Raw genomic sequence first — 11841 nt, 5'->3', positions numbered from 1 at the left:
ATCTTCCTCACCTCTTTCAAGCCTGGAAATGGTTGACCTCATTCAGAGCGTCTGAGGATACAGAAGCAAAGAATCATTGACAACACACAAACGTGATCAATAGCACCTGTAATCTTCTTCTTCTCCAAATCTCAATAAACTGCTGTGCCGACTTCAAACATGGTTCTGTTGTCTGTCGTATGTTCACATTTGAGTTGCAGCTACGAGGTTTATAATGTAAAGAAAGATAAACAGTGAACTGCTATCAGCATAATGTGCCATTACCTACTGTCATGTCTTATGTTGGGTGTAGGTTTGTATTCTTATTTGTAATCAGATTACATGAGAAAACATTTTCAAGTGTAATCCAGATTTCAAATTGCCACTGCTTTTTTTCCCCCATTGAAAAACCTTGAAAGGAGGAAACATTTTTCTTATCCTTAACTCTCAAGAGCATTATGAATCATCTGGGAAACTACTGAAATGCCACAAATAACAACCAACCAAGAACACTTCATTTTCAAGAGATAAGTACTGAAGATGCAGTGAAGGCCATCTCAAACAATCGATGGCAAAAGAGCTACAGAATAACAAGCGAAGACACGATTAAAAACATGTTTTTGGTAACAAATAACAGTTCAGCTTTGCTTAAATTGAGCTGCAGCAGTCACAAAATGATGCACCAATCTTGGGACTGGAAGGCAGCTCCACCAACTGAGCCACAGCTGCTATTTCTGTGGGTATTTTAGTATATATAGAAAAGGCACCATAAGAATGTAAAAATAACACAGAAAGCCACCATCGGCACCATTTCTAAATATCTTTAAAGAAACGTGTAGCAACAAAAGATAAGCATCAAACAATCCATTTTGCATGAGACAGCAGTCATCATGGGGCAAACAGAGAGACAGACAGTCACGCTTACTCACATTCACACCAATTCCACAGTCACCCCAGTCTCTCTCCTGTTATCTGTTGTGTCTCTCCATCATTTGATATCTCCATCTCTCTGTCTGTCTAATCTCAGACAGTGGAAATTCATAGCCTGAGCCTGATGTCTCATCTGTCTTCAGTGAGTGTATTTATGTGTGTTTGTTGCTCTCCGTCTCTGGCTCTGTCCTTTTCTAGTCCTCTAACTCCAACCCGCAGAGCAGAAAGCCTCCATCTCTGAGTCTGGTTCTGTAGGTTTCTTTGGTATAATATAAATATATTGAAACTGTGGGAAGAAACCAGAGTATCAGTGAAAATGGAAACTCCACAGAGAGGTTGGACTTGAACTGGGGTTTCCATGCTGTGAAGCAAGAGTGCTAACTCACACACTGCTGTATTTTCTGCCAGGAAACTATGCTCAACTTTGATTAAAGGAATAGAATAGTATATAAAATATCATTCATGATCTAATGATTCTTTGTCGTATGAATAAAAATGTCTTTAGTTGATAGTGACACTTGAAATTTTGACGTTTTACATTTTAATGCGTTTCAAAGAGAATAAAGCTTTTCCTTTCAAAAGCTGTGCAGCCAGCCTCCTGCTTCTTCACTCCATTTTCTGAAACTCTGGATTGATTTTTTTAGGTCGACCACAGTGACTAAAATAGTGCTGTAATTAAATGTCCACAGGGGGCAATATTGCTCTTTTTGGACATTGAAAGAATGAGGGAATCCCAAGTGTGCTCATAATTTAATGTGGGAAGATCAGCCAACTTATCATTTAAAAATGAAATTAAAACTGGGGTTATCAGTGTGGGAGAGTTACCTGTGGTGGGTGTGAATGTGAGGTTTAGAAAACAAACTGCTAAACGTGCAGTCAGCCATGTAATGCTTCATGTGTGTTGATGGGATCGTTCCACTTCTCTCTTATGTAACATCGAGTCTGGGCGCGCTCGTGTTATTTGTGGATTACGTGACTTGTGCTGCAGGGTGCAACCGCAAGTGCACGGTGCACGCCAGGGTCCAAAGGTGGCCTCGGTTCGAGGATCTGCCTCCTCGCGTCTCTTCCTCCTCCTGAACTCCTCCTCCTCCCCCGCCTCCTCGGAGGTTCCCGGGTTCAGCACCGTGGACAGCTCCGCGCGTAAACCGCCGCCTGCGGTCGGGCGGTCAAACACGAGTGGAGCAGAGAAGAGCCGGGCGCACCGTGGACGCATGAGAGACAGCGGACCGGGGGCTTTTCCTCTCCTGCAGACAGAGAAACGAGGCTGAGGCCATGATTTCCCGATACAAACCGGTGAGTGCCGCTGGAGGCGTCGTTTACTCTCCTTGATCGATACCGTGGTCTGAACAGCTGTGGGAGCATGCACCGAGTGGACAGAGAGGGGTTATGCTCTGCCACTGGGCTACGTGAGGTCTTCCTAGATTGCTCGATAAATGACCCTGTTTTTTTTTTTTTACCATTTCTAATATATGATCATTATTAAACTGCAGAGCTGCGCATTCAGCCTTTTGTTTCCAGTTATTTTAGGTCACATCCGGTCGACGCACTCTAATTGGATCGTTTGTCTTCTGAATTGGTGTTAGTATGAATTTTGGAGCTGCAAATGATGACAACTCGTGCAATAGTGGATGTGCCTTTTTTCTTGCTTTCTTTCTTTCTTTCTTCCTTTCTTTTTTACAGCAGGACTAGGCAGCCAGATGGAGACTGTTTTATTGGAGTAAGGACCCCCCCCCCCAACCCCCCATTTTTTTTTCTTTGTTGTGGGAAGAGTCAGACAGCCTCACCTCCTGCAATCACTTCACTGGAACACACCCAGTTCATCACACCACCTCAGTTAGCACACACACACACTTGAGGAGGATATATTTGGTTGGCATCTGTCTGCATGAAGGGTTTTATGACCACACAGCTGTGACAAGGTCTCTATTCCTGGACTACTCTGATATTTAATGATTTTTAGGAATGGGTTGTTCTTTAGAGGAACTGTCAGCCATGGGACTCCAGCAAAATAACTTACTCTCTCTCTCTCTCTCTCTCTCTCTCTCTCTCTCTCTCTCTCTCTCTCTCTCTCTCTCTCTCTCTCTCTCTCTATCACACTCTGATGCCTGGACTTTCTGCAGGCTATGGAGTGAAGGCCAGAACTAATGTCTGATGTGTGGCGCTCCATACAATAACACAGCCAGTATATTTAGGCTGCGGGGAAGAATCATAATAAAGTCACTGCATCGTGAAGGAAAGTGACTTCAATCGGCACTGATTGAAGTCATTGCAGAAGAAATAGTGAACCATGCATGACATGATATTCATTCTTTGATTGACTGATCATGGCTGTAAAAACACATCTCGGTCTCATTTAAGCAAGTGATTTGTGCAGATCTTAATGCTCACGGATAAATTGTTAAACTCCTATCTAAAGGGACGATTGATGTGCGTGGAAAGAGAGTCTGAGGAGCTGCGGTTGCTGTAAACTTCTCATCCTGAGTGTTGAAACAACCAAGCAACTGACATTTCTTTATTTGAAGCTATGCCTGGTGTCCCTGAACCATTCGATGCTCATTCCAAAATAACTGCTGAGTCTTTGTTGGTATCGAAATGGCGGCTTAAATGAAACTTGAAGGATGTTTTGAAAACCTGCTTTGAAACCATTTATGTACCGGCAGTCATAAAGCAGAGCCGAGTCCTCTGAATGCAACTTGGCACTGTTTCAGCAGCGTGTCAGACTCTGGTTGTTTAAACCACAGTTTGCAAAGAGACATGGCTGCATCTAGACAGACAATCTAAGACTTTAATTAGCCTGTATTGTCAGCTTTCCTTACATAACGTCCACGCAGTTACAATCAAATCAAAATGTTATATTTGTGCTTGAGCTAACATCTAGAAATCTCATGCTTTATTTCATACACGCACTAATAACAGTATGCAAAAACTATGAAATGAGCATGTGGCAGACATTTACTACACTTGTGCAGTTCTTTGGAAGCTGATATAGAGGACGAGCATCTCTTCCTGCTGTTGATGGACTTTCTAGGAAATACCATGCAATTGTAGATGTAAACCAGCAGTTAAATCGACACTTTATGATATTTTCACTTTGAATCTTTTCATTTCATGGCTCATAACAAAAGAGCTGATTTGCATGCAACAACTATTTGTGTATATACATGTCCTCATTACATTTAAGCTTTATTTTTGCTGTTATTATGTAAAGGTCAGCTTTGTATGGATTACATTAACCATAATTTTTTTTTTAACCACTAAGAGAAGACCATTTGTCTGCCCCCTTCCTATGGGTGGATTATTGAAATCTGCTCTCTGGTGGGTTTCAGTTGATCCCTTCTGCACACGTCAGCTGTCAGTGGCAGCGGGGGATCTCTCCCCACCGAACCGGACGGCACAATGAGTCTGTCCCAGGGACTCCTAAATATTTTATCACGTCCCTTTTTATGTGTGCAGCTCAGTTATTCATTCACTGACCTCCTTTTTGGTTAGGATGTAAATTCAATAAGTGGGTCGAATTATGTAATTCCAGAAAACGCGTTGTTGGGATTTAGACTCTAAGCGCTTGCTCATGCTTCACACGTACTTCAGTGTGACGTTTTGCACCATTCATCCAGCCGTCTCTCTCTTTTCGCTCTGTCTCCCGGTCTTCATCTTTCCTTCCCTCCCTCCCTCCCTGCCTCTCCCTCCTACCTTTAGAGGCTCCTCTCTCATTCCTCCAGCTCGCCTGCACACTCTGCCCTCTCTGCTCTCGTCTTCCAAGGTCGACTTTGAGCCCGTTCGCAAAGAGACAGGAATAGCCGGAGCGCTGCAGAATGCCGTCGGTGCTTTAGCTCTGTGCATGTTTCTGTGTATGTGTGTGCGAGCATACTGAATGTATTCCAGTGGAGCCGTGCAGCCCGGTGCAGAAGTGACGCTTCAGCCTTAGAGGATGTCTGCAGACTGCAGACGAACGGGATGCAGATGTTTCTCACCAGCATGGACGGGAAAGCTGCTGAGACTATCTGAGCGGAGAGGGAGCTGCTGCTGCACCCGACTGTGACTGCTCCTGACCCTTTTCTTCTCTCCCTCCGTTTCTCTTTCTCCTCTCTTTCACTGGAGCCCATCTTTGGGAGCTGGATTGGAGAGGGAACGGAGAGGGGGGTCACTTTTTGGGAATTACCTTGTTCTACTGGAGGCGTAGTGAGCTTCGAAAAGCCAACATGCTCTGAAAGGATCCTCTTTTAAATCTCTGAGTCCTGCCTCTGTTTCTGGTCCCCCCCCCTCCTCTGTCTACTCCTCCTCCTCCTTTTCCTGCGACCGGTTCCCTGCAGAGTCCCGGTTCCACCATGTCCTTGGCGTTCTGTGGGAACGAGAACAACTCGGTGGCCTACAATGTGGACGGGGGTGTTCTGAACAACGGCTGTTTCCTGGACGCGCTCAATGTGGTCCCACATGTCTTCCTCCTCTTCATCACCTTTCCCATCCTCTTCATCGGTGAGTGTCACGGGGAGGTGAGAGCCTCAACCCCATTCACCCAGCAGCTTCCTGCAGGGACCACACACTCAGCACATCACATGCTCGGATGTTGTGTCAGCACAGGACTGATGGACTTCAACATGCTCTTTATTTGCCCTTCTCAGTTTTCACTCCATCAGCATGTTTAGTTTGACTGGTGATCAATGAACTGCTGTCTGATTGTGCATGGACTCCAGACATTTGGATGCAATTAATGAGAGCCTCAGATTACATTTCATTTCACATAAATGTAGATTTAAAACTCTCTCAGCAAAAAGAAAGAAAATGCCTTTTGACCATAATGACATAACTGTTGAGGTGTAACGTTTTCAGCCAGAGTGAAACCCTGAGCACAACCCGTGCAGGTTGCACATCGTTGGCTCTCCCTACCTGGCTGCTGGCCAGTCAATTTGTGTCATTGCCCGGGTGTGTAACAGACCTGCTCTGCGCCGGTGCGCACACACTCTGCTGCTTTAGTCACATGTGCTCTTGGCCCACATCGTCCGGCTTCTCATCTCAGTCCAGGTATGACTCAGGGATGACTGCCACCCAAATCTGTTTGCACAGTCAGATTATAGAGTTGATTTAAATAAATAAATGAATAAATAAACGATTAAATATCTTGTATTCCAAAATATTTACTTTCTATAGTGATCACAAGATTTCTGCTTGAACCTCCAGGAGAAGAAAGCAAGTCGGCGTAATGCCTTTTAAAGTCATACATACATGTCGTATGTGTGTTTGCCCACGTAGAGAAGGGATGCATTTATTTTTCCTGAGGGGCCACATAAAACCCGGCACCGAAATACAGGGTTTATAAAAGCTACTCTTCCTGCTCTGCCTCAGTGTCGAATCCCCCAGAACAAATTTTAATCCTTTCACACAATAATATGCTCTCCACCAATCGAACACATTATAACTGATCTACATTCTTTATTCATCTTTCCTTTTTGACTGAATCCACATTCTCCTGAATGCATGTTTCATGTGCACCAACTTTGATTTTATTAATAAATCCTAAGTCTTGTGCTGCACATATAATGTAGAAGAACTCTGTTGTTCTCTGATTAAAAGAGTAAAAAAACAACAGTTATCAAATTACTCCATTTACGATGGTCATACATTCAGCCTAAAAGCGCAGTGCTTAGAACTTTCCAAACTGCTTCTATTTAAACTTATATGCATTGCTTGGCAATTGGTCTATAATTTGATTTCCACTCCTTTTTAAGGTAAAAAATGAGAAATGTAACCATTTGACCTGAAAGGAAAACAATAAACAACAGGATACCTTGGCCTTGAGCTGAAGTGATTCCACTAACAGCTTCACTGCTGAAGACAAACCTCGGGAGTGTGAGCAATTTTCTGTTCACCTTGAGCCACTTGAAAACACCTCTCTAGGTGATATGGGATATATTGCACTGCCTTGTGGCCTGCAGCCTGGATTGTACATCAAGAATAGTCTGAATACACACAGTGTTTACGATACAACAGCTTCAAGAGAAGACATTTTCCATTCCTCTGCGTTACTCTGTAAAAATATTGCCACATGGCCATGTTAAATTGACCAAAATTAATGATTTTCTGTGAAGAAGTGACAAAGCGATGAGGCGATGAAGGACACGTCCGTCTGTGCCAACGCTCATCAGTGAGAAAATCCACCAAGGTGCCAGAAACGGAGGAGTCATTCACATCGAGAGGATCTTTTTCAAACTGTACTGACTCAAAGTGAAAGTAAATTGCCCTTTGATGATCAAATTATTGGCTTCTTATAGTCTGAGTTGAGCCAAACATCTGTTTAGGTGAAAGAACACTGGATGAAGGACAAAGGGAAGTGCAGTCCCGGTAATAAAGTCTTAAATCAGCAGCCACTGAGCAACCCGCCACACTGCCTGCCAAGGCTGAAGCGATATAATTACAGCAATAATAAGTTTCCTGAACTCCTGAAAGTTACCTGTGGCAGGCTGCCATCTCTCTGCCTCCCTGTAATGCAGGGCACAGTGGCCCAGCGTTATCAGTTTCTCTAATCTCAGGACGAAAAAACACTGCTTTAATGAAGAACTGATTCAACTCCGTTGCTTAACTGAAACTTAAAAAACTATATTTCTGAAATATATGCTCAGTGCAGATATTTGTGTTAAAAAGTGGGGATCAAAAATAAACAGTAGGACAATAAATGCTCAAGTAAAACAAAGAAAAGTGATGTGAGCACACTGTGATTCAGCTTCTTATTCTCAAATATTTACTCACACGAACAAGAGAGGCAACTGCTGTCAAAACACTTTTTACTCTCTGAAACCTTTTGACTCTGACATTTGGTGGTTTTTAAGAATCCTTTCTTCCGTGTCCTTTCGGTTTTAGGTTGGGGCAGCCAGAGTTCAAAGGTCCACATCCACCACAGTACCTGGCTTCACTTTCCTGGACACAACCTGCGCTGGCTCCTCACCTTCATCCTGCTCTTCATCCTCGTCTGTGAGATTGCAGAGGGCATCGTTTCCGATGGGTACGCTTCGCATACCGACCGCCTGGTCAAGACTTAATGAGAAAGTTGTCATAGAAACCTGCAGCATCCACTGATTACATGCCCTTAGATATAATTATTATCATTATGCCTGAGCTCATTTTCTCACCTCTGAATGTTTTCTGTCCAACATTTCTCCATAATTGATAATAATTACTTTGAAACAGTATTAATTATCATGCAGTGCTCTTCTACATTTCTTTGGACAGATATTAAATATGACATTAAATATGAGCTCCTTATATATATGTAAGCCTTTTCCCCCCAAAAAAGTCAAATATTAAATTTGAACTGAACTGCTAGCCAAAAATTATAGAAGTTCCCTGCTTGAAATCTATTTTTTTTTTTTAGTTTAAAGGAACTTTAATGCATTGATCATGTGACAGGCAGTTATCATGTGGTTACAGACATGAATCAATGTCAGGTTTTAACAAAAGAAACTGACAACCAGTATCACGTCTTTTGTTTTGTAGATTAAAGCTTAGATCTGTCTTTTTTAAATTGAAAAAAAAAAAAAACCAAACAAACAGAAAAATAACAGAGGGCTTCATATTATGACATGTCGGTGTAAGCCGGTGTGCTACAAGGAAGGAAATCATGCCAGCACATGATACTTTTGTTTTTTTAACTTTATGGGAAAGTACAGCAGCATATTTAATCCTCTCAGGTCTAAGCCATGTTTCTGTGTTTTTGGAGTACCTGAACTTTTGCAAAAATACATGTAAAACCTGAACCCTGTGATGCAGAATCATGGATTAGACTCTGCTTTTTTCAGAACAAGGAAATTGAATCAGACTGAATTCATCCCATAAACATCCTGCAGATTAGGAAAAAATACTTCTTACAACAGAAAAATGTTCTTTCAACTCGTCTTTACAAGTTAAAACAAATAAAGTCTATCACACACTCAGGTAACTATTTACAAACAATTAAAAAATAAAAATAAAACAAGTCAATAGAGCACAACCCAAACCCAAACGCACATAAAATGGTTTTGTTTTTGATTTTGGTAAAAAGACACAGGAAACAGCAAACGGCAACCGGGTGTTATAAAAATGGCTGCCATCGTATTGCTAACATCCTTTGAGCAGAAAAATGGGTAGAAATCATAACAGCAGACCTCAATTTGGGGTCTTTGCTCGTGAACAAGTTGGACATCAGTCTAGATATGATACCAATATTCCAGGAGATGTATCTCAGGCCAAGAAAGAGGTACAATCACTCTGAACGGCGCAGCTGTTAGCGTTCAGTAAAAACAAACTGCAAGTCTCTGTAATATCTGGTTGAAAACATATGTTTTTCAAAGCATATGATTTGTTGTTGCCAACAAACACCTGGTCTTTGAAATGCTTTAACACAGCGATTCAGTCACAGATATTATTATGAACTACTCAGACACAAAATTAGATGGAAATAGGAGGACGTTTCCTGTCGCTGTACGCATATAATAACATCTCATGCTTATTTTAGCATGCACACTGAATAATCCCCATCCTGAGAGCAGCTGGAACATTTTGGACAGTCAGCCTGCCACCCTGCAGCTTCATGACCGGCAAGGCTGTTATAGACAAAACTATCAGGAGCCAAATGTTTGTATTTGTGTACTGGTGCCAACAGAAAACAAGTCAATAAGGCCTGGACTGCTGACACTACGACACAGTTTTATAGTAGGTAAAACAACAGGAACGTTAATCCAGTCAGTGCACTGAGTGTGTGTGCGCGCGCGCGTGTGTGTGTGTGTGTGTGTAATGAGAGATGTAGCTGTCTGCTCTGTGATTACAGAAGCCACAGAGTCTCCAGGAAGCAAAAATCAACAACAAATAGAAAATATCCAGTGAACATGCTCCATTTGAAGTCAGACACAAAAATAATGGCTAAAAAATGAATCTCTGCAGCACACTGCTCCGGGCCATTAAACCTTGAGCTTGAGGTAAATGTCAGATGTTAATTGCATGAAAACAGTCAAGGAGCTCCAGCTGGACGGAGAATTCTTCTCTGCTCCTCGTTCTCTGGTCTCTGTCTGAAGGCTCTGTTCTCTGCTGCTGTTCAGTGCAGTGGGCTCATCTGTAACAACACTCAGCAAACACTGGATGAGTGATTGTTATTGAGGTGTGCAGAAGAGCTTGGAGTCTGCTGAATGCTTCACTGGCTTTTTAACGCTGACTTCAGTGGTGCACCGACAAACCTGAGATGGTTGCTTTAGTCTGTGTTTATATGAGCCTGTAGGTTTCATGTTCATTGCATTTTTACAAGCTTACTTATAAATACAACACAGACAATAATGTGCAGTTTAACTTGCTCAGTTTTAGCCAAAGCAGAAGGTTCTTTTATGCCACCATATGCTTGATCAAGTTTGATATTTTGTGTGTAATGGAACTTCTTTCTCTTTGTGTGATCTTCAATTTCCAGGTTCAGCCAGTCGCATCATCTTCACCTCTACATGCCTGCAGCTCTGGCCTTCATGGCCGGCATCACCTCTATCATCTACTATCACAACATCGAGACATCTAACTTCCCTAAACTACTCTTAGGTAACGTATTCCTCGCAAAGCTGCCTGCATTGGGTTGTTTATTTATTCATTTATTCAATGTTGTGAATTGAGATCCAGTTCTCAGTTATAATGAGGATCAGGTCAAGAGGCAGTGAGGCGCCATAAGGAAAAACAGAAACAAATCGAAACATCCATTAAAACAATGTCACACAATTATGAAAGAAGGAAAGAAGGATTTAAAGTGTTTACAATGAATTATATTAAAATAAGAAATCAACAAATGCTAAAAGAAAATGCAGTGATCTATTTGTGGAATAAATTTAGAAAGTTTGAAGGTCCGCTACAGATGAGTAGGACATTTTGACTGGACTCAGTAGATGTGGCATATTTCTGTTGAAAAGCGCGTGCTTAATTTGGTTTTACTTTTTAAAACAAAATGCAGCCTACAAAAAGCAGATTAGATGGTATTGAAGATGGATTGTAATGAAGACGGTGAAGGGATGAGCTGTGTAAATAATGGTGTCATCAGCATATAGTCGCTGGGAGTCACATGCACCAAGGACATTGTTATTGATACAGATGCCAAATAGTGTAGGGCTCAATATGCTTCCACGTTATCCTTGGAGATGGCCTTTGTGTATTTCATGACAGTACACAGGTAAAAAAGTAAATACACACAGAAATACACATACAGTGTAACACACATATCTAGTTCAACGTGTCTGAAAAGCAGCTTGGAAGAAACAAAACATACTTAATCCTATCCCGTCTCCAATATTCAAGCATCAGATTTTAGAATTATCCTGCTTCCTTTGATTTTGCATCGGATGAAAGTCTTTCTGAACACAAGCATGAATTTTGTAGAAACAGACTATTTCAGTCAAATGTTCACTCCTGTGATCACGTCCTGTAAAGCTATAGGATGTAATAATCCTTCACTATTTCACCTTCTAATACAGGATAGCAGCTCATTAAATTTCCACTGGGATGATGCAGTGGTAAGACAGGGAAACAGGGTCAGTGCAGCCATTCACAGATGAACGCTTCATTACCTCCAGATATGATTGAGAAACGATTGAGGGCAATATCAAAGAGTGAAATAGTTTCCTTCTGGGTGGATAATAACGCCTTTTCATTAAGAAAATGAGTTTCAGTGTCTGAATAATAAGTTTTTGTCATTTAATATTCTCAGTCACCTCTCAGGTAATAATACCTTCCGACACTGCTGTCTGAAACGACCCTTCTATCGTTACGTCTCTGCCGTTCATGCTGTTTTCCTTTTACTTCTCATGCAATGGAAACTCATCCATTTTCTCTCTGCTCCAATCAAATGAACCGAATTTGAGGGTTTCATATAACAGGCATGCAGAAAATATTCTTCTTAGGAGGGATTCTGCCGCTCGTGCTGATGCTTCTCCTTTTATAAAA

The 11841-nt window shown here is 41.8% G+C and overlaps 1 protein-coding gene across 1 annotated transcript in view; it reads left to right on the top strand.

Annotated features, from left to right (window-relative positions):
* Positions 1–2181: 2181 nt before the first annotated feature.
* Positions 2182–11841, top strand: part of abcc8 (ATP-binding cassette, sub-family C (CFTR/MRP), member 8) — a 57734-nt gene continuing 48074 nt past the window's right edge. The window contains exons 1-4 of the mRNA XM_030095828.1: positions 2182–2202; positions 5220–5382; positions 7762–7903; positions 10331–10452. Coding sequence (XP_029951688.1) covers positions 2182–2202; positions 5220–5382; positions 7762–7903; positions 10331–10452 — 448 coding nt within the window. The remainder of the gene's footprint in view (positions 2203–5219; positions 5383–7761; positions 7904–10330; positions 10453–11841) is intronic.

This window comes from Salarias fasciatus, chromosome 7 (assembly GCF_902148845.1).
Source record: "Salarias fasciatus chromosome 7, fSalaFa1.1, whole genome shotgun sequence".
In the NCBI taxonomy this organism is placed as follows: Eukaryota; Metazoa; Chordata; class Actinopteri; order Blenniiformes; family Blenniidae; genus Salarias; species Salarias fasciatus.
The sequence above is the reverse complement of the archived record's forward strand: the minus strand, read 5'-3'. Positions and strand labels throughout refer to the sequence as shown.